The sequence below is a fragment of the Rattus norvegicus genome, chromosome 1 (assembly GCF_036323735.1).
Source record: "Rattus norvegicus strain BN/NHsdMcwi chromosome 1, GRCr8, whole genome shotgun sequence".
Lineage (NCBI taxonomy): Eukaryota > Metazoa > Chordata > Mammalia > Rodentia > Muridae > Rattus > Rattus norvegicus.
Window position 1 is genome coordinate 31,371,585 of NC_086019.1, and position 23,362 is coordinate 31,394,946.

Here is a 23,362-nt window from a genome sequence, read left to right on the forward strand (position 1 = left end):
AGAAGGGCTTCCCTAAGAGGAATGCTGGCCAGTGACACAGAGGCCACACCACACCTGAATGGAAAGGCAGCTCCCAAGGGACAGGGAACACTCCCAGTCAATGTGGCACAGTATGTCTTCACAAAGGCATAGCTGGCAGAGACCAGGACTATGAAGAGATGGCCTTTACCACCTGGGACTCGGTAAGTCTATATAGAAAGACTTGTTTCCGCTGAGAACGGAACCACTACATTAACACTGCCACACAGAGTCCCTTCAACAGCTGGCTGACCAATGGTCCCAGAAACATGGATGCCTAAGGAAAAGGGTCAGAATGACCGTGTTACTTGTCAGAAATCAACTCTGTTGTATGCCCGATGAGTGGTGGAAGGAATCTTTCTTGACCCAGTGGGGGGCCAGCTATACACTTCTACTCCCTATCTCCTTCTAGATGTCTCAGAAAATGAGTCATTGTGAGTGAGGCCTGTTGGGGCGCCTACTGGTCCAAGAATAACTTTGCAGTCACAGAATATGCCACAACATTCAGCCTATGTCCTGCCTGCAGCCCGCATCCAGCGCATCCTCAAACCACAGCACGCAGGAGGCATGGAGCCGAGGCTATACCAGCTAAGCTCTGCTGTTGCCCAGAATACTCCAGCACATGTTGACCAAGGAGCCACATTACCTCTGCATCTGTTAGAGTCTCCCACAGGAGCTATCCTATTCTCTGGAGCCACTTGTGGAATACTATGTTTAGTGGCTGGTGGCTGGGGACCAGCACCCCACAGCCCAGGCTGCATTCACAAGTACTGGGAGCTGCAGAGTTGTGCTGGATTGGATAGGCACAAAGAACGTGTCCTGGGCATGCCTGCCTGTAAGCCAGTGTTGACAGGGGCCAGTTCCGGGGAAGACATAGGTCTCTCTTGTGCCTGAAGCTGGAGGAGACCCAAGCCCACATCAGTGCAGGTCCAGCCCTTAGCTAACTTATCCCAGGTAAAGGAGGACATCAAGTCTCCAAGGTTCTTGGTGGGTTGTAAGTTTCTGCACACCAGGAGCATGTGTGTCCTGGTCCCCACTTACCCCAGGCCTGACGGACACGGGTGAACTGCAGGAGGTGGCGGGCAGTGTTTTAACTTCAAGCTGCTGACACTTTCTGCTCTCTTTACTCTGCTTCCCCTGAGCCCCTTTGGGGAGCATTGCTCTGTAAACAGAGAGATGAAAGCCCAGCGCTACCAGGGGCATTGGTTTGCCCAGGAACACGGGCTGTCCCAGCCCTGAGCTGTCTTGTCCAGAGGGACAAGAGAGCTGTAGTTGCCAAGCAACGGGATGGAGGCATCAGAGGTGCTTAGGGCCCCAGGGAGAGCACAGGTGGCCAGCAGAGGGGGTGCCGAAGAGCCTGGTAGAGGTGGCTTCAGGGGACTCCCTGGTGAGTAACTGACAAACATCAGGCCTGGGAGGCACAGTCAGGGCGCTGACCATGCAGGCTTACAGTGATCTCCTAGTGGACCACAATGGGAAGACTGATAGCGAGGAGCTAAATGGGGGCGCAGGTGACTTTCAGGGCATTTCCCGGAGAAGCTGAGAAGGTCTGTGTGGTCACTTACTCCCTGTGAGAGCCTCCAGTCCCCCTCTTCTGGTTAGGTCGCAGTTCTATCACTGCAGGGCCTCCTTAGAACCTCCTTTTAGCTCCGATTTTCTCCTTAGAGGCTCAATTCTGGACATCCACTTGGAGGCAAGGGCTTTAATCTACACATCAGTGTATAGCAGGATGTAACATTTATATTGATTTTTCTGAGGTTTCCTCTATTCTTGCAGTATTCTTTCCACACCCAGGGCTCTTTGTTGGCTCCTGAGCTCCAGGTGGTGTGGCAGCCCCAGACAACCCTGCATTCAACTTTGGGTACCTGTCATTAATTAGTCTCAGCATAGCACAGATTTCCTTCAGTCTATCCAGCAAACCCTGCACAGCAAGGCCTTATCACTAGCAAAATCCCAACTCAGTTGCTCCTTTGCTCACCCCACCTCTCCGCCAGACAAGGAGGTGCTATACCCTGGCTTGTGTAGGCTCACCTAACATGGTCTCAAGCTGAAGCCCAGAGCCAGGAAAGAACTCAAATGTAGAATTTCTAGATAGGCATCTCAAAACGCCGGCATCCACTAGGGAGTGTCATGTACCTGAGTCTACAGGGGGCCACCAGTGGGGGGCCCCTGACACGGAAGTGATTTCAGTGAAGAGAGCCCCTCTGCAGACATCCCATAGACAAAATTGTGAGCATACAAGACTTCCTCATCCACCATTCTTCATCAGCACAGGCTTTGCCTGTTCCTCACAGACAGGAGCTGACACGCCGGAATGAAAATGAGATGCTAATGCTGCCCCCATGGGCAATTGCTTTGCATTTGGGGTCTGTCTATCTGTCTGTCTGAAGAAGTGGACACATAATGGCACTGTGTGGCTTACTGAGTGTACACTCGCCATTTGGTTGTTGCTTGCAGATTCACAGGCCTCCAGTTGGGGCTCCCAAGAATCTCAGAGGAGAGAGTGATGTATGCAAAGCAACCAAGGAGAAAACAGCCAGCACCCAAAATGTTCACAGCCCACTTTGTGCCAATTTCTTCACATCACAATGGCAGACCAACTTGTTCAATCCCCACCCCGACTGCACAATACAGAGCACATAGGTTAGAAATACCTGTGGAGACGAGCTTACTCTCAACTCTCGTCTCCTCCAAGGATGAGGCCAGAGCCCAAGGCAGAAGACTCACCACTTTACAGTACCAGACTTCATCCCATGCATCCCACACTGTGGCCTCTGTGCTGAACACAAGGCCATAAGCCACTCGACAGCCGCTGGGGACACGGAGTTGGCCCCAGCACATCAGGAAAGTTGGTTTCACCTCCTTTTTTTTAGTACCTGAGAATTCTGAGAGGAAAACTGAGGCTAGGCCTTTCTATGGGTCACAGGAAGAGTGGTTACACTGCCAGTATTAGCAGTCATATTTCCCTTCATGATTTGTTTGAGACAGTTTCACTCTGTAAACCAGACTGGAGCTTACTAGCCTTCTGCCTCTACCTCCCTGGGAATGAGATTATAGGTGTGTACCACCATCCCAGTCACTTGCTTCCTTAAATTCTGTTTGCTTGGGTTTACGATTAGTTTTTGTTATTGTTGTTTTGTCTTTATTGTTGATAATAGACACGTCTTATTCTATGGCCTATAACAGTGTGTCACCCTGAAACTCACTATGCAGCCCAGGCTGACTTCAAACTCTCAAAAATCCTTCTGTCTCAGTCTCCTGAGTGCTCAGATTACAGGCATGGAACTATATGTTATGCCTGACACTATAAAAGGAGCTGCTTGCCCCCTCCCCCCCCCCCCCTCTCTCTCTCTCTCTCTCTCTCTCTCTCTCTTGCTCTCCCCCTATTCCCCCTTTGTCCCTTCTCTCCCCATGCTCATGGCTGGCCTCTACTCTTCTATCTCTCTCTCCCACCCCCCCACCCTCGCCTTTTCTCTGCCCTACTACTCTCTTAACTGCCCTCCCCATGCCCTGAATAAACTCTATACTATACGCCATGTGGCTGGTCTCTCAAGGGGAAGGGATGTTTCAGCATGGGCACACAGAGGCACCCCCTTCTCCCACACCTCCATAGAACATAACCCCACTCTCTTTATCTTTTTATAAACACAACAATAATGATTTGCTTTAAAATTAGAAAGCATGGGCTGGAGATGGCTCAGCGGTTAAGAGCACTGACTGCTCTTCCAGAGGTCCTGAGTTCAATCCCCAGCAACCACATGGTGGCTCACAACCATCTGAAATGGGATCCAATGCCCTCTTCTGGGTGTCTGAATTTACAGTGTACTCATATACGTGAAATAAATAAATATATCTTTTAAAAAAAATTAGAAAGCACAAAACAAAAATTTTTGAGCAGAAAATAACTTCTGATACACAGATAGGACTTCCAATACACCAAAGATAGCCCGATAGCCCGCCTGCCTGCCTTTGAACACAGGGTGTGGAGATGTGTGTGTGCATATGTGTGCACACACACACATGACATATTCACATCCCTATCCCACCCTTGGCCCCTACAGAACCACAGTTACAGGTAATAGGATGTAATTTTGTACAGGAAGATCTTTAGACAAAAATATCTGTTCAAAGAACACCTTGCTGAGAGTAATTTAGATGATAAAGGGCTCCTCTGAGAACAGCTGCCCTGGTGTAAATTGATTTAATCAGGTTCACGCCCCTCCTACTTCCTTGAAAGGAGCCAGCATCAGGTGCTGTCACCTACAGGAGGGCAGGACGGGGAAGATGTGGTTTTCTCAGACCTCTACTTCCTGTTTTCATCTTCTTTGTGTCTGAGTCTATATGTGTTATGTGTGTGCTTAAATATGCAAGGGTGGGACGTGTGTTCATACACACACACACACACACACACACACACTCCTAAATAAAAGTGAATAAGTTTATTTACAGTAAATATCGATTTTATGAACTTTACTATACCCAGCATTCTAAGTGAAGTCCGCACATGGGGCCCTGCTGTGCCCCTGCATCCGCCCACCTGGTAAAATGCAGACCTCAAAACTGAGACTCTGTGCGGCACTAAGTAACAGCCCCCCCCCACCTCAACCACCTTCTGTCTCTGATAAAGTGACAGTCCAGCAGCTTCATAAAGCAGAACTATACAGACATGTCCTTTTCTGACTGCCTTCCAGTCCACCTGTGTCCTTTTCTAAAGGCTGGATGTCATTCCATTATCAAAAGGCAAAATTCTAATGGACTTAGCTATTTTGAGCCACCAATCTTGGCTGGTGGTTTTTACAGTGGGAGCAGGAGATAGAATCATAGGAAACACCTGACTGGTTAGCTCAGGTTACCTCTTTTTAAAGGGTTAAAGTCGCAGAGACTTTCTCACCAGCCTGAGTGTCAGGCTGGCTGCCTACTGCTTCCTGTAAGTGATGTAAGTGATGACACGGAATTCGGTATGAGTGGTTTCCACGTTGGTCTGGTTTCAACAGCTGGGGCCTAGAGCAGAGGGTCTCCCTAGATAACATCCTCCATGACCTCATTTCACACCATTACTACCTCAGTGTGGTTCCCCACTCTCCCTCTGAGAGACACTGGGAGGCTCTACTTTGCTGCTGTGAACAACACCGCTGTGTGTGGTGTGCGGAGATCCGCCTGCGCCTGCCTCACTGAGCTTGGACACCTGTGGGGATGCAACCGTCGTTAATTCAGTTATCACATAACTAAGCTGAAATTTGTATCACATTCTTCCCTGGTATGTGTGTGAAAATGTGAGAGAGCAGGCACCATGACACTTGCGTGGTCAGAGGACAATGCGTGGGAGCCAGCTCTCCTCTCACCATATGGAGTCCCAGGGATTGAACTCATGTTGCCAGGTCTGGTGGCAACCTTTCCCACTGAGCCATCTTGATAAGCCCCAAATGACTACCTTTAAGCCCTCGAGGAACTCTATACTGTCTTCTCCTGGGAGTATATTATTTGACATCTATCTGCAAGCCCAGGGCTCCCATTTCTCCATATCCTTGATAATACTTGATAGTTTCAACTTTTTAAAAATAGCCATGAGAGACATAAAGTGGTTTTTCACTATGGTCGGGTTATTTTATTTTAGCTCGGTTTTGGGTTGTATTTTGGTACTGGGATGGGAGTCGGGGGGCAAGTGTCCTATCACCTACACCCTCAGCTTTAGCCATGGCTCCAGCCTGCATTTCTCTACTGACCAGTCAGCTGAGGATCTTCTCACAGCCTACTTGCCAGCTAGCAGGTCCTTTTGCTCATTTTGAGGTGTAAGGATAGAACCCAGGGCCTTGTCTGGGCAATGCTTTGTCGCCGGGCTACCTCCTTGGCCCCTTTGTCCATTTTTTAAAACTTATTATTTATCTTACGTATAGGAGCACACTGTAGCTGTCTTCCGACACACCGGAAGAGGGCATCAGACCCCATTACAGATGGTTGAGAGCCACCGTGTGGGTTTGGGAACTGAATAGAACCTCTCTGGAAGAACAACCCGTGTTCTTAACCACTGACCATCTCTCCAGCCTCACCTTTGTCCATTTATTTGGGTGTTTTAGTTGCCAAGTTTTGGAAGGTAACCCATTACCAGGTAGATAATTTGCCAGTGTCCCACCTATTCGTATTTAACAGATTTTCACCTTGTGGGTTTAGGAACTGTCATCCCCCACTTTAAGCCATTTCTGAATGTGAACATCACCCTCAATGTCACCCAGTTGCTTCCTCTGCCAACGGGGCTGCTTTGATTCAGGCCAGGGTACCCTAGACACAGATATGCTCACGTGTTTGTTACTCCATCAGGTTGGAGAAGGCCATGTGCCCACTTGAACACAAATGCTCCTGTGTGTTTGTTTCTCTAGTGGTTGGAGAGGGTGGGCGTCACCCAGACATGTATTTATTTCTCCCATCAGGCAGGAGACACCAAAACGGTTGTCATCTTGAATGCCTCGGGATCAAGTTCCTCTGCTTTGCTGCAGGGTCTGCAGGGGCACTGGGAGGCCAGCTCAAGGGCAACCCCATCCCGAGGCCTTGAACACAGGTTCTTCCTGACCCGGTAGTGATTCTCTTTTGGATGTTCTTGCTTTATTTAAAGAAAATTCCTCCCCATATGTGATGTGAGGTCTCAAACCCTAGCCTATCCCGTGAAAAAAAGAAGCCAAGTTAAATATTATTTAGCAAAGAGAACAGGACGTGCACGGAGAATTTTCTTGTTAGGCCAAGTTAACAATCACCAAAGCGAGGCTCCTTTCACAGCAAAGTGACAGAACTTGAGCTGGCGCTGCTCACCGAGGGCTAAAGGCATCTCACCGATTACCAGGAGGGCCACACCCTATGAAATATTTAAGCAAAAAGTAAACAAGTCTGCCCGGCAGGCCGCGGGTTTTCAGGCTCCAGAGCCTGGCCATCTCTTGACATCAGCTCTCCAGCCTCAGCAGCCTAGTAGTATTTCTTTCCAGGAAACCCAGGTATGGCTTGGGATGTAATTTTTACCAAGACTTGCCCTAAGCAGAACCTAGAACTGTAGTGAGAGACATTGCCCAATGTGTGAACACATCTCGGAGCTGGCACTCCTCACGGGATGAACTCAGAACTGTTCTTGTAGAAAGTGCCTCAGAGGAGGCCATAGAAAATATGCTAAGCAACAAACCACAGAGCACAAAGACACAGGGACACGTAGGTAACATGGAGACAAGCACACCAAGGCAACACCAACTCACATGCAAACACAAGGGACAACAAAGAGACAGCACAGAGACAAGACACACTGATCCACACAGATGACATGGAGACCACACACAAACATGCGTGCAGACAGCACAGACACAACATGATGTTTGAGACAGGCACACAGAGACACAAAGAGAAAACATGACATATATACACCATAGGACTCATACAAAGACAACATGGAAATAGAAAAGCACAAGAAAACACAAAGATACATACACAGCATGGAGACATTGCAGGTAGTAAAGAGATACAAGGACTTAGAGCCACACGCATGTGGATATATGTACACATCAGGAGACTTCAGCTTGGACTCACTGGAGAGGCCATTGTTGTAGAAGGTGAGCTGTTCTCTTGATCTGGGTCTCCAGGAGGCAGGAATAGCTTCACTAGATCTCTGTGGTCAAGCCCTGAACCACCACCCCTCCAAATATAATTATCAAGGTTTGGCAGACATGTAGTCCTACCAGCCATAACAGTGACGGGAAGCCAAAATGCCAACCTCCAATCAGGGACCCATATTGGTCTTTGTCCTGGACAGAAGTGAAACCACAGGAGTCTGCAGCTCAAAGGCCAGGCAGGGCAGAACAAGGGAAGGCAGAGAACGCTCCAGGCCACTTATGACCTTCTAGGCTGTTGTTACTTCCCAGGAGCTCTAAGTCTTTCTCATGTGTCTCTTCTTGCTATCTTAAGACTTCTCTTTTCCTTGTCCCTTCTGTCTTGGGGGCACTCTTGGTGACTGACCACTTCATGTGCTATTAAATGGTTCTGAGACCACCTTTGCAATTGCCATAAGAACTCTCACCAGAATCCCTTCAACTAGAGAGCAGAGAGGGCCTTCTCTCTGGACCCTTGCCACAGGGCCAGAATCTTTCCTGTGGGTCTTTTGTGCTGGGTTATCTCCCCTTGGCCCATGCACCCTCCCCTGTGCCCCTCTGCTCACAGGAGATACAGTAACAACCAAGGAGCAGGTAGTCACCCCTAGCAAATGGCACACTCACTTCTCTCCCTCCATGGGTGACATCTTCATCAAAATAAACAGAACACAGTTCAAAGTCTCAGTGTTGAGACATGTGTCTTATGGGAAGTATGCAGAGCAAGCTCTGCAGACATGAGACACAGTATCACATTCATATCCCTCCATACAGCAAAGGAAGACCATGCCACCATGCGCAATCTACTCCTACACATCCCGCCAAATGAGATGAGACCAAAATGCTCAAGTGAAGGGTGCTGGTCTGAGTCAAAGCATCAACTGGGCCAGTATCCATGTATCATGGTGAATCCTAGTAGAAAGCTTTGGGAGTTGGTCCTGAAGGAAATTGAAAGCCACGAGACCTGATGTCTCTGGAGATTTGGAAAGTTCCTTGTCATCACCTGCCACACATATGTAACCTAAGGTTGACTAAGGACAACACCCCAACCAGTGCTTGGCTCCTGGCACTGTGCCCAAGTCGGACCAATAAAACCTTTGTTTGTTTTTTCAAACTTAGTTTACACTGTGTTAATGAAACACCAAATAATAGGTCTTCTGTTCCCACGTAGGAGCATAGCACAGAACCACTGGATTGACCGTTGTCTGGAACTGTCTCACGAAATCCCACACAGCTGGAGCCAGCTGTCCATGGACAGATGCATCACCCAGCCAGGACTGCAGAGCTGGGACCCCAGTCCCACATCCCTAACACCCACACAGGGGTGACAGGGACTGGCCCAGCCCTATCTCCAACTTCCAATGGGATCTGACCCCTGGACAGCTAACCTCTGGGCCTTCTAGACAGAAGTCAAAGACACTGCTTACAACAGAGGAGAGGAGGGTGGAGATTTCAGGGCTGAGAGGTCTCCTGGTGGGCTCTCCTAATCCTGTCTTATCTGTTACATCCAGGACTTTGGGTCATGTTTTTCCTCTACATTACTTTAAGAGCCTGAAATGAGAGAGGGGGACATGGAGAAGTCTCTATCCATGCCTGTCCCCTGGCATCCTGTCTCCAAGGACCTCTGATGGGGTTTATAGTCCAGCATAAAGGACTTGGAGGATGAGGGGGCAGAAGCCACTACAGTGTTGGCCTAACTCATGCTCCTGGCTCCAGGTGTTGTAGGTGTACAGTGTTCCTGGGCAGTCCTACCCAGAAGCCTGAGCTCTCCACAAGTACAGTGGGAGCCAGAAAGCCCAGGTCAAAGTCAGCATAGACCCCAGCCCTGTCATACCACCCATCAGCAGATTCTCTGCCTAAAGGTGAGGGATGCTATCCAGGAGAACAGTAGGCTCCTTAACTCAGCAACAAGAGGACCCTAGCAGCCGGGGCTGTCCTGTTTTCTCCCACCCACACCCTGTGGCAAGCAGGGAGACAGCCACATGTGACCTTGCTGCCATGCCAAGATTAAGGAAGGTCAACCACTACCCAGCAGGACAAGCATCCTGGCAACCCTGCCCGTCCCCTAAAAGCGTGAGACAACTCCTGACCTAGAGCTCAGAACAAAGACAGTGGAGACATAGCTCAGCATGCCTACGGTCTAGGCCATCTAGGGAATGGGTAACTGTAGTGAACGTGTATACACAGATACACACACATGCACGCACACACATGCACACACGCACACGCATGCACACGCACGCATGCGCGCGCGCGCGCGCGCGCACACACACACACACACACACACACACACACACACACACACACAATCGATGCAATGTCCACAGGGGGAAGCAATTGCTCAAAGTTTGCTATATAAAATAACAGTGCTAAGTTCTTAGTCGCAGTGTCACAGCATACCCTCATCACCGGATCTCTGCATGTGTGCAACATGAACATGGGTACCTGTGATAGGGCCTCTCCCCAGCTGACCAGGGCAGGGCATCTTGGTACTGGACAGATTGTTTTTATACAGGTACCAATCCAGCTCTAGATACCCTACCCAGGAAGACAGACAGGTGCTCAGAAGGTAGCGGTCTCTCACAGAATGCCTGTCCAGTGCCATCTGTCCTCCAAGTGGGGGGGGCAAACACCAACTCATGGACCAGATCTGGTTTCATCTTCACTCTGAGACCCAAAGTCCGGCTCTGGCGCAATCTGGGCAATCTGGAGAGTGCATTGTGAGAGCCTGCTTCTGTCTCATGTTCCCCAGAAAACCTGGCTCACCAGATGTGTGGCCAACAATACATTGTACTGTTCCAGGATTCCCACATGCAAGCACGGGTCGCAAGTCATTCTAAAGGACAGCAAGCCAAGTGGGCATCCACAGTGAAGTTACACTCACAGTTCCCACTAAAGGCTGGCTGCCTCTGTCTTCCTTGCATCTTCGAATCCCTCACCAAGACAGAGGAGAGGGCTCCTATTCTCAGTGGTCCTAACTGTGGGGGATCCAGAGTTAGTGATCAGAAGGCAACCCCGAAGCTATTCTCCACCAGCCACAATATCCCACCGGTTCTTACAACCACTCTACAGAATGTTACCACCTACAAGGTCCACAGGACATCAGGCAGGGCCAAGGATTAGCCGAACTAAATTGTGGGACAAAGGACACCAGCTGATTCCAAAGCCAGCGCTGTAATTCTTGATGACCTGAAGGCATTCCCAAAGTCAGCAGGCAATGGCCACCTCCTGACACCTGGGCAGCAGGCAGGGAGTCTGTCACTTGCTGCTCCCACAGAGGCAGCAATGACCCACTGGGAGGACGGCTTAGCTGCACCTACCATAGCGGCTGGGCTCGCGGCAGTAGCGCAGAATGGGCAGCGCATCTACTTCTTGTGTTTTCAGAGCGGCCGCCAGGCTGGGATCGGGGTCGGGGTCAGGGTCGGGGTCGGGGTCGGGATCCGAGCACAGGCGCTGGCTGCCGCCGCTGCCACCTTCTGCCCTGGGTCCCGCGTCCCCCGTCCCGCTCTGTGCTGGGATCACCACGAAGCGCTGGGACATGTTGGCGTCGGAACGCCAGGCGCCGCGATGACTGCTGGATGCGAAGGTCTGCCGGTGCTGACCGTGGGTCTCGGGGAGCGGGGCGGGGCAGGGGCGGGGCGGGGCACGAGGTGGGGGCGGGGCAGGAGGAAGCCGAGGCGGGAGCGGGGAGGGGCAGGACAGGAGCAGTGGGGGTGGGGATGGATGGATAGAAGTGGGTGGGTCTGAGAGAGTATAAGTGAGGGCTGAGTGACACCCGGGCTGTGAGAAAGTTGGGGTAGGGGCAGGGGTCGAGGCTGGGGCAGGAGGTGAGAGCAAAAAAGAGCGAGAATGAAAAGGGGAGCAGGGGACTGGTTAGGAGAGAGGGGCGAAATAGAGTAAGGCAGAGAAAGGCCATGAGAGGGCTGAGGTGGCCATGGAGTGGGACGTGGATGAGGTTGCGGGCAGGGCTAGGGGAAGGGGCAGGGACCCATATGGGAAGGACCTGTACTGGACCTAAACAGACGATGCTTGGGCAGGAAGATGCAGGGCGTATGGCCTGGGAAGGGCATTCGATGACCTACCTGGTGATGGCGGTACAGATCTTACTGGTCACTACCAGCCAAAGAGACGGAATCTTTGATTTCCAGGATGGTCACCGAAGTGTAGCCGTCCTGCCCCGGTCCCACCCCTGCCCCTAGCCCAAGTTTCTCACAGCACCCCCACCCCCATACCTTTCAGCCCTCCCTTATAGTCTCCCAGAGTCACCCACTTCTATTCAGCCATCCCCACCCCCACTGCCCCTGCCCTGCCCTCCCCGCCCCGCCTTGATAAATGACTAGGATACTCCAACTCCCACACACCTCCAAGCCATTCACCCCCCATCCTCCCCTGCCAACAACTCACCAGATCACAGGGATCTGGCACAGGGCCAGACTGGGATAGGACAGGCTATGGGACGGGCAGTTAGGTGTCCCAGCGGAGCACAGTTCATTCGAGGCTGAGGAGGGTCAGGGAATGCAGTGTCTGATGAATGTCTGCTGAGACCCAAGGTAAGGAATTCTGGGAGTAGGGGCATGTGAAGGCCTAGAGCAGTTGTTCTCAACTTGTGGGTCATGACCCCTTCGGCAAACCTCCAAACGTATTTACATTAGGATTCATAACAGTAGCAAAATTATAGTTATGAATTAGCAACGAAAATAATTTTATGATTTGGAGTCAACAACAACATAAGGCTTTGATACTGTTGATCTCCTAGATTTATGTCTGGGTTGCCAGACTCCTGGGAGAGCCAAGGGTGATAAAGAGCTGTTCAGACGGCCTGAAACAGGCAGACATTGGAAGGGGGACACCAAGCGCTCTGTGCTCATGGTCGTTACATAGCTCTTCACCATGATGGCTTGCACATGCTTGGCCCAGGGAGTGGCACTATTAAGAGGTATGGCCTTGTTGAAAGAAGTGTGTCACTGTGGGGTGGGCTTTGAGACCCTCCTCCTAGCTACCTGAGGACAATCTGCACCCTTTGGATGAAGATGTAGAACTCTCAGCTCCTGTAACGCCATGCCTGCCTGGTCGCTGCCATGCTTCGTGCTATGACCATAATGGACTGAACCTCTGAACCAGTAAGCCAGCCCCTCCCTGTTAAATGTCCTTTATAAGAGTTGCCTTGGTCATGGTCTCTTCACAGCAGTGAAACCCTAGCTAAGACATTCACCTCATATAACATTGGTTGTGTATTTGCTCACTCAAATATTTATTCATAGCTCCTTGTCTCAAGCTCAGAAGGAGACGGGAGGCAGATATTAGGCAAGCCGGGCCTCTCCAAAGCACGCCTTGCAGAGTGGAGCGGAAAGAAGGTATCTGATAAAGAGGGAGAGAATGAAGGAAAGAAATGTACGGGAACGGGGCTTCTGTTCTTACGGTCATGGCCCACTATGGTTAATCTTGGCCCAGCTACCGTATCTGTCTTTCAGCAGTAGACAGGCTGGGGAGAGAAGGTCAGTTAGCTGCTCCCACCTATACTGTAGCCTGGATGTTGCATATAGTATTGTTAGTGATGTGTGAAGCCTCTCCAAGATGAATCCAGCTCAGGAGAAAGATAGTTTCTCTTTTGGAAGCCAGGGTGTCTTTCTTAGGAAGTTAAGTTTCGCCACCCACCTCCATTTGCCTGGCAGCCAGAGAGGGGAAAACCAACCAGGATGAGTGTTCTCGCTTGCACAGACATCTTCCTGGGATCCTGTCCCTGCAGGAAGAGGCTCTTCTCCAGTCAGTCTGCTTCAGTTTTCCAAGGCCATTCTTGGCCCTTTCTCCCAAGATGAACTTCTGGGTCATGTTTTAAAGTTGCCATGTATTGGCTACTTATTCGGTAACTATTATCTATTAAGCTTATTGCTTAATGGCTGACAAAGGCAACTTGAGAAAGGAGAGGCTTAGGAAGGGACACAGCCCATTGTAGTGGGAAGTTGTGACGATGATGACATCGATGTCACGAGGCAGCTGGTCATGCTTGAGCCCTCCAGAGAAATGAGTGCCGGTGCTTGGCTGACTCCCACTATTTTATCAAGTGAGGAATTGCAGCCCGGGGGTTGGTGGTGCCGCCCATACTCAAGATGAGTCTTGCTACCAGGTATGATGGTAATCCTAGCACTTGGGAGACTGAGCCAGAGGCGTTCCATAGTGGCTTTCATAGTGAAACCCTGCCTCAATTAAAAAAAAAAAAAAAAAAGTAGATCCTTCCTTCTACACTTAAACCTCTCTGGAAACACCTGGACAGCTACCCCCAGAGGTATGTCTCCATGGTGGTCTAAATCCAAATCCATTCATGCTGAAATGCACTCATTAACTTGCTGGAAACTGATGTCTTTCCATTGTCAAACGCCTCCCTGAGGTCCCACATTTCCCATCCAGCTGACTCCGTGTTACTCTTAGAAGGAATGGCCGTGCTGATGAAAGAGAAAAAACAGAAGAGGACACTGGTGGCTTTGTATGTTTCCTTTGAAGCCTGACACTTCATGGACTTTTGAGTTGTACGACTCAAGGGCTTTTCTCCATGGCATTGGAATATGTTTTAGGTTATAAATAATGATAACTTTTTCCTTCCACCCACCCACCCTTAAACCTCTACTGTTTTCTTTTCATCCCTTGGTTCTTATTTTGGAAATGTTTAAGACATTTCAGGGCAACCCTCACAATCACTGCTCATAGAGTATCTCTATTGTGACTTAGACTCGTGCTGTGATCGGCTCAAGACGGTCACTGGCTGGGTCAGAGTGGCCTGTCCCTTTACATACCTTTTGTGCTCAGCTATGACTCTGGATGGGCATGGTAGGAGAGGGGGCCTCAAAACCTCTTGTCTTTTGAAGCCTAGGAGGGTGAAGGCTTCCCAGGACGTTCCTCAAAGACAGCTTACACTTTCACCTTTAAATTTAAAAAAGCCCAGATCTATCCTTTTGGACACAACCTCTACTCCCCTTGTCCCTCTGCTTGCAAATGTCTCAAGAATCTGCGAGACTCTGAAGCCACCCAGAAATGTTAGTCAAACCGCTCATAGCAAGTGCTAAGGAGTTTTCCATGGGGACCACACTCAAACTGTTCACAGTCAGGAGTTTTGTTGCAGCCAGAGTTTGTGGGCCTTGGGCACCTCTAGGCTGAGACCAGACAGGACTGACCCATGGGAAGCTCAGTTGGTCCTGCTCACTTCTGTGTATCTGCACAAGAAAAAAGCCATCAAAAGTCTAGTGACCTCTTAGAATGACAAACAGGGAAATGAAACCTGCTTTACATAAGACCCCAGTTTTGAACAGTAAATGGGTGAGGATTGAAAAACAAGGTAGGGGTTGGGGATTTACTTCAGTGGTAGAGCGCTTGCCTAGCAAGTGCAAAGCCCTGGGTTTGATCCCCAGCTCCGAAGGAAAAAAAAAAGAAAAAGAAAAAGAAAAACAAGGTGACAGTGAGTGGGGAGGAGGCACAGGCAGTAGGAGACATAGAGGACACGGTATCATGCAGGAGGTAGGGAACAGGATGGAGCACAGTCCTGAGGAAACAGGAGAGCTTCTCCAGCATCTTCTCCCATCAGTGGGTTTCCATGGTTATTGCTTCTTATAGCTTGTTCATTCTTCTTTTCATCTGAATTGTAAGTGTGGGTTCATGCTATAGCCCAGGCTGGTCTAGAACAAACTAGAGCTCAGGGTAGCCTTGAACCTTTGGCAGTCTTCAAATACTGAGGGGACAAGCATGGCCACCACACCCAGCTCTCACTAAGTTGTCTCTGTTATGTCTCAGTGAATAAAGAAAAACACTGATGATAATACATTGTCCTCCCAACACAGACATGGCCTCGGTTCCACACTCTCCTGGTCTATAATTGGAATCCCAATCTTGATTGCCAGCAGACTATTTATAGCCTCTGCAATTTTTTTGACTGTTATGCGAGGTCTGACTTAACCCTGCAAGCAGCATGCTTTCCTCAGAGCCCCATAGATCATACCCATAATCCCTCATACCCACTCTGTCCATTCAGTTTGTCTTTGCAGAAGGGTACTTCCTACTGCATAGAGCATTTTGAGCCTTGATCTGGAAGACACTTCCCTGGCCATAGATAGTATCCCTTTTGTCATCGGGACCCTAGAGGCCTCTCCAAACTAGAGGTGCCAATGCATGGATCCTTGGATGGACCTTGAATGTCACCATGACAGGCACAGTAAGCAGAGGGCATGATGGTGACTCAAATGAAAGCAACTGGCAGAACTGGAACACTTCGTCATGGGACTTCACACGCAGGAGTCCTCTCCATTCCCCAATCAGTCACAGGCCGTGGGCACAGAAACCCAGCCTGTCAACATCTGGATGTCCTAAGGCTCCCCGAGAGCATCCTACCTACCAGTCTGGGCAGTGGCCTCTCTACTGCTATACCACCTATGAGACCTGAACCAAGGCCTCCAGAAAGGACACTAAGGCATGTCTGATCACTGCCCAGGCTACTGTGAGAGCTGAGGGAGGCTTCAGGAACTTCTGAAAAGGCATCAGGTGTCTCTGTGGCCATGAGGAAAGATGCCACCTTTGGTGGCAGCAGTGGGAGGGAGAGGGGTAGCACCCAAAGGGAGGCAAAGCCCACGAGTCCTCATTTTAGAGAAAGCCATGAAGAATCGTGAACTAGGCTATTCAAGACCCTAACCCAAGAGGGCAACTACAGAAAAACCTATTTCAACTTATTTCAGAGAGACCTGGGCAGAGCAGGGCTCCAGGGCTAGCCTGGGAAGCTACTTCTAAGGTCACCAGAACCAGAACCAGGCTCCTCTGACCTCACTCAGCGAGCACATCTAATCTTATCCCTGGAGGTGGGGAGTGTTCTAGGGTGTGTCTCCTCCTGCCAGGAATGGGTTTTCAAGGAAGCCTGGGTGATCAAAAGTCAGGAAGGTCGGAAAGTCAGAGAAAGGAAGTCACAGAGAGGTGTCAGAGAAACAAAGATACAGAGCTAGAGAAGTGTGGGCGGAGAGACAGGGCTGTAACTAGCTACCTCTCTATAAGATGACTGGTGCCCCACCTACCACACAGTACAGGGCCTTTTGGGCTTGTGAGTCTTAGGGCTTTTACAGGGTGGGCTTTCCAGAGTGGAATGTAGAGTCAGTAAGAACAGTTTTACCACTGCATAGGCTAGAGACGTGGCCCGTGGATTAAAATGCTGGTTCTCCCAGACCAGAGTGGTTCTTGGAAGTCAGTCTCATTGGTGCCCATTTGAGAGGGGTCACTGTGTTTGGCTGCAACTACAGTAGGTGACAAAGATTGGAAGCCCTGTCCAGAAAAGGGCAGTGTAGTTTGGATGCTTCAGCGGTCCTTGTTCATCTTTGGGTCCTCATTCGCTGTCCTGAGGGAGACTTGGGTCGCGTCTGCACATAATCAAGTGCTGATAAAGAAGCCCGACTGTGAACAAGGAGACCGTAGATGCCAATCAGAGGAGGTTTGAAGCTTGTCTATGGTCATGGTCACCCCAGGACAGAAGGACTATGCCTGGTCAGCGACCTTCATCACCATTCACCTCACCAGGGGAGTAACCTGGGAGATGCTGTCAACTGTTCTCAGGCCCTGCAGCATCTCTTCTCCACAGGGGGAAGATCAGCCGGAGCTGTGAGCCGGAGGTGAGGCGTGAGAGCTGTTGCTTCACGCTGATTCAGTGCAGATAGTGAGATCCTGCCAACTCTCTTGCCCACTGTCCCATCCCCACCCTACACCCTAGGTATTAGGGTGGACCAAATCCCAGCCAGCAGAGTTTGCCTGTACATACTGTAAATATTCACAGATCCTTGTCCGTTTTGGAACTCGCCACCCATTATAACAATTCCTGGATGTTCTCACCCTGCAGGAGGTCAGCCTTTCCCCAAGGCTCCGTTCCCACAGTAACCAGATCCAGCCACTTATGGTTTTAGGACACCCTGCTGCCAACCCTGAATTCCCAGAAAAACAATTGGCCCCTCCTGAGCAGAGGAGAAAGGAAAAGGCTTCTGAGCTACAGTGGACCACTCTGAGGCTTTCCAGGCAGAAAAGGGAAATTCCACTTAAAATGGCATCCTTGCTTACCGTGTGCTTCTATGGGATTTCCTTTGATTTGGGCCTCCTCTTCTGGAAACGGTATTCTCTCTGAGATCTGTATCTCCGAGGCTTATGGGAGGCGCCTGTACGAGACACCTCTCCCAGAAGTCTTGAACCTCATCTCCTAGTTCCAAGACTCTCATTTTGTGCTGGTGGCAGTGTGGAAGGCGCAGGGCCAGACCTGGGAAACTGAGGCAAGGCAGCCCCTCCCCATTCAGCTCACTGTCACTACTCCCTCTCCACACCGGAGAGATGACAAGGTAAGTAAGAGCCAGACGGCCCGGGCTGATACTGGTGTGTCCGTGCAGCTCAGCATTGCACGGAGCATGTATTGAGTACACAGCTCAAAGGCAGGCAGAGCTTACACTTGAGCCAAAATGTGAGTGACCACAGCCCCAGAACACAGATGCGGGTTGCCCCAAAACACCAGGCACCAAAGGGAAAATGGTTTCACAAAGCTTTTTGGTTATGAATACAGTCATAAATCAAGGCATTTTCCAAATACGTTGGTTCAGGGAGACTATATATAGAAAAGTGGGGGGAGGGCAGGCTCCCCACTAGAAGTCTTAGGTATTATCCGATGACATTCTTAGGTTTTGGCTTGCTTACAGCTAGTGGTCTGCTAAATTAATACATTGCAAGAATTTGTCGGACAGTCATAAGGACATTATGTCTGACACAGATGATCAGTGAGTAGCCAAGCACTAAGAGTATTAATAATTTGACTCAAGAGCTACAATATTCCACATCTCCGAAATCTCAAGACACTTTAGTCAGCCAGGGTTTTGAATATTTATCAAAGGTGTGGCTTTTTTTTTTTCTTCTGTGAATTCACTGGCACAATGGGAAAAAGGCGGGGGAGACAGACGTGTGGGATCTGCCTTGTTCTGGCCACCGAATTCTGTAATTCTAAACCTCTCTTTAAAATGAGATCTAAACTTTGAGTCAAACTAATGGAACACATGAATTCTTGAGACATTGGAAGTAGTCGGTATCTTAGCTGTATCTGACACTTGGCCTTTGAAGGAGACCTGGGAGAGCTGGTCCTTCCTTCCTTCCTTCCTGACTCTGGAGGATGCTTTCCAGCTTTGGCGGTCACTGTGGGTAGGCAAGGGTCTCCTGGAGCAGAGACAGGCTCAGACCTCAATGGGTACTCCTGGAGCCCACAGGTAGTTTTTCTTTTGGTGTTGTACAGGGATTTTACTCCAACAACATATTCTGACTGGAATACAGACACACCCTTAGCACACACCTTTAATCCCGAACAATGCAGGTAAAGTTAATTTGTAGAAGCTCCCATGTTTGAAAGTGATGTCTAATTAAGAAGCAGAAAAGTGATGAATTAGAGAAAGATTAGACAGTAAGATATGCTCAACTCTCAGGAGAACAGAGGTGAAAGAGAGGCTCCTTAAGAGAGAGCAGTGCAGAGAGAAGGGAGGCAGCTTTACCAGAACAGTTGTACAAAGACATGTTGCAGAGAGAGAGAGAGAGAGAGAGAGAGAGAGAGAGAGAGAGAGAGAGAGAGAACAAGCCAGACACAGGTGACAGCAGAATGAGCCCGAGAACGAGAAGGAGCTGGAATATTAGAACATATTGCCAAAGTCAGTATGAGGCCAAGCAGAGTGATTCAGGAGAAACCAAGAGAGAAGGCCGATCGATTCAGTCAGCTTGGAGAGGCGTTCGAGTCACCAGCTGAGTTAAGTCAGCCAGCGATCAGAGAGAACTAGGAAGTGGTGAGCTCTCTCAGCAGCAAGTCTGAGAGACTGAAAACGTTCTAGGACTAAATATGGTTGTGCAGAGGCTAATCCTTCCAGGATTAGGACTAAGTTAGATAGACATAGTAAGCCTCCGAGACAATTATATCAGTTTTGATAAAAGATACTTTTACAGGAAAAAAAATATTTCCTTCATGAAACCCCACGAGACTGACAAGAACATCCCGAATGTTTTCTTAAAAATTTTTTTAAGATTTATTTAGTATATGTAAGTACACTGTAGCTGTCTTCAAACACACCAGAAGAGGGCATCAGATATCATTACAGATGGTTGTGAGCCACCATGTGGTTGCTGGGATTTGAACTCAGGACCTCTGGAAGAGCAGTCAGTGCTCTTACCCACTGAGCCAGCCATCTCTCCAGTAAACTATCTTTTTCATTTGAAAGATCCTTTTCATTGTTTTTAACTCCTTTCTCTTTTGTTCAGATATCAGAAGGAGGCTGGGCATGCTTTCTCTGACATTCTGGGATTACTTTTTCTTTCTCTGATGTTTTTGCCCCTCTGGGACTGCTTGTCTGCCACAGGCCTGCTTGTTAACCTCTACTGAGAAGACACGGCTCTCTTCCTCTTTATCTCTCATCCAGGAAGCTGTGGGCATTTCCATCTTTCCACCTTGCTGCCCTACACCCCACTCCTGGACCCCTACAAGCTATCACTGTGTACTCTTGGCTAGCCTGGAATTTGCTATGAAGACCAGGCAGGTCTCACAGAGCTCTGCCTGCCTCTGCCTCCCTACTGCCGGGATTACAGCTTGCTTTGCTGCTGAATAAACTCCCCCTTTCTAGTTCTTTCTGAACTCTGGCTGGCTGGTTCAACTCAGCTGTTCTGGCTCCAACTCCTCTCCAAGCTGACTGATTCGAACTGGCTTCTCTCTTGGCCTCTGACTTTTTGCTCTGATTGGCTTCCAACTAACTCTGACGATCAGCTTTAGTCTTCTGGCTCCTTCTAATTCTCTGGCTCACGTATGCTAAGGTCTGAGCCACGCCACAGCTAAAAACAGCTCCCCCCCACCCCCCGTAAATAACATAATCTCAGGGTTCACCGTGTGACCAAATATCATGTAATAACACTTGGAAAAATCTGACGGGTAATAGAAAATGTGGCCACACCTTGAAATCCTCGAGAAATATGAAATTCTAGTTTAATTCGTCTAAAAGGGGACCCATGCGTTGGCGATTTCTAAACTTCCCAGACGTTATTGCTGAGTAGTTGTGGTGGTTAAGTCCTCCCAAATGAGAGACTCATTTAGCAGACAAACCTCCAGGTACATCTGTGAAGGATCTGTAAATAGTGCTAGCCTCCGGGGGGGGGGGGTTATCATGATTATGTTAATTGACATGGCACTTCTCAGATTGTGGGCAGAACCATCCCCTAAGCAGGAGATGCTGTGTGGAGAAAGCTTGCTGAGTGGCTCTCTGCCCTCTGACTGAATAGGATGTCACCAGGTGATGTTTTGACTTCCCCACCAGGATGGACTGTGTCCTTGAACCAGAATAATCACCTTTTTTTTTTTTTTCTTTTTACTTTAGCTGCCTTCTTGGTATTTATCACAGGGAGAGGATCTAAGACATGACGTAATTCATGTCTCATGTCAATGCAAATTCATTATGCTGTTTGCTCTACACGTATGCTAGACATTCCGTCAGGCCCAGGAATAGGCTTAGCAAGCTTCAAGGACAGCAGGGGCCTTCTGATAAACAGGAAGAGCAGACGGCATTTCGGTAGAGTCCCACTTTGGGGCTGGAGAGATGGCTCTCAGCAGTTAAGAGCACTGACTGCTCTTCCAGAGGTCCTGAGTTTAATTCCCAGCAACCACATGGTGGTTCACAACCATTGGTAATGGAATCTGATGTCCTCTTCTAGTGTGTCTGAAGATAGCGATGGTGTACTCACATATGTAAAATAAATATAACAACAACAACAATAATAGTCCCACTTTGACAAGAGCCTTTACACAGAGTATTGCCTGAGGCAGAAGGGCAGGTTGTGCTGGTGCTTGCTAAGTAGTTTGAGCTGGGCTTGGGCCTTACTCAACTAATGGGTTTCTGGGGATTGGATGCAGTGGTTCTGGGGATTTTGTCCAGAATTCAGCTTCTGTACTTAGTTGAGTTGTTTGTTGTGGGTTGTTGAGTCTTGGTTGTGGGTGGGTTGTTTTGGTATGTGTGTGTGCACATGTCTGTGTGTCTGTGTCTGTGAATATCTATTGGGCAAGGCTTTATAGTAACCAGCAAGTAGGGGATAAGTATGTAAACACCTGATTGGAAAGCTACTGTGGCCTTTAACATAACTGACTGGTGCTGGGAGTCATATCATCAACTTACCCTGCTTCCCTCTGCAGTGACTGGAGCTGGGCTTGGGTTTTGTTGGGGGGACGACTTGGAAACTAATGTTAGGCTCCAGCCTCTTAGTTTACATGAGTTCAAACTTAGGTTTTCTAAAATGGAGTCTGAACTTAAAAGATTTGGCCTCTCCCTAAGAAGACAACACCTCTGGCACATGTGGGCACATGAACATGTGTGTGGATATCACATGAAACAGTAAGAACAGAGGCTTCTTCTTGGGGTAGTTGAGACCAGGATCCGGCTCAGATCTAAATTCTCCCTCTTCCCCCCCCGCCCCCCGCCCCGGCATCTTCTGTCTGCTCATAGTCTGTGGTGTTCCTCTAGTTTGTCTGTTGGCTGTGTTCCGCCCTGTTGTCGGTCCCTAAAAATGCCTTTGACCTACATTTATTGAACATCACAGAAAACCTGTTATGAGAAAGGAATGAGGGCGTGTTTTTAAAAGCAGAAAGATTTAACAGAGGTTTACAAGAGAAGTTTCTTTTTGGCCCAGGACAGTACTTGAAACCTCACGCAGATATTATCAGCCTACATCCACACGTTGTTTTCAACACTTATATGGTTGGTATTTGTTGCCTTTAAGGTTAATTTAAGTCTGTTGGTTGCTTTCAGCAAACGATCAATACCACCACCACCACACAAACACATTCTGGGTCAAGGCATGGAAGAGTACATTTGTGGGACTGTGAAAGGCACCCTGGTTCCTGGTTGAGCCAAGGCTTGAAACCCTGGAGACCCCGAAGGAACGGTAAGCATTCTGCCTGACTCCCGGCCACAAGGCCCCTGTCACTAGCCTCAGCCCTCCATAGATCTGTGACCATCAGTCCTATAAGGGCATCGCCCCAAACCCCTCCACAGGTAGAGGATGTTACCTGTGGTCACGTAGGCTCGAGACAGAGCTCCATTTTAATGAGGTACCTAAAGGTTTGGTGGCTTAGCCAATGACACTTTCCTTCCCAGACGCTCCTCCCTGCAAAAGGTATTTAATCTCAGGCCCACCCTGAGAAGTGGAATATAGTTCTTCACATTCACTTTCCACCATGACAGTAATGTCTTTTTTTTTTTTTTTTTTTTTTTGGTTCTATTTTTCGGAGCTGGGGACCGAACCCAGGGCCTTGCGCTTCCTAGGCAAGCGCTCTACCACTGAGCTAAATCCCCAACCCCGACAGTAATGTCTTAAAACCATGGACTGCTTCTTTTCATGGGGATCTGCCATGGGGAGCCATGGAGAGCTCCTTCGCCTACAGAACTGCCATCTAATCTCCTGTAGTTATCTCTGCACTCAGTCACAGTTGTCCACTAAGCCAAGCCTAGCCCAAGCCAACCACCATCAAGCTAAGGACTGCCCCCTGCAGGACCAGCCAGAATTCCTTCTTCTCCCCCTCCACCCCAGGCTAGATCTAGTCCATGGTCTCCACTCCATTCTCAACTCTTCTGTGGCTCCCAGCAGTGCCTGGGTATTTGAGAACCTGAGAACCAGACAGCCCAGGCCTTGCCACAGGCCCGGGGACCCCCAGTTCCAGCTGTCCC

The 23,362-nt window shown here is 49.3% G+C and overlaps 1 protein-coding gene across 2 annotated transcripts in view; it reads right to left on the reverse strand.

Moving 5' to 3' along the window:
- Positions 1–11,241, reverse strand: part of Slc12a7 (solute carrier family 12 member 7) — an 81,583-nt gene extending 70,342 nt beyond the window's left edge. The window contains exon 1 of one of the 2 annotated variants that reach the window (XM_006227789.5): positions 10,955–11,241. In XM_006227789.5, coding sequence (XP_006227851.1) covers positions 10,955–11,174 — 220 coding nt within the window. In that variant the 5' untranslated portion in view covers positions 11,175–11,241. The remainder of the gene's footprint in view (positions 1–10,954) is intronic. The other variant, XM_063288386.1, reaches the window with a different exon arrangement.
- Between the last annotated feature and the right edge of the window lie 12,121 nt (positions 11,242–23,362).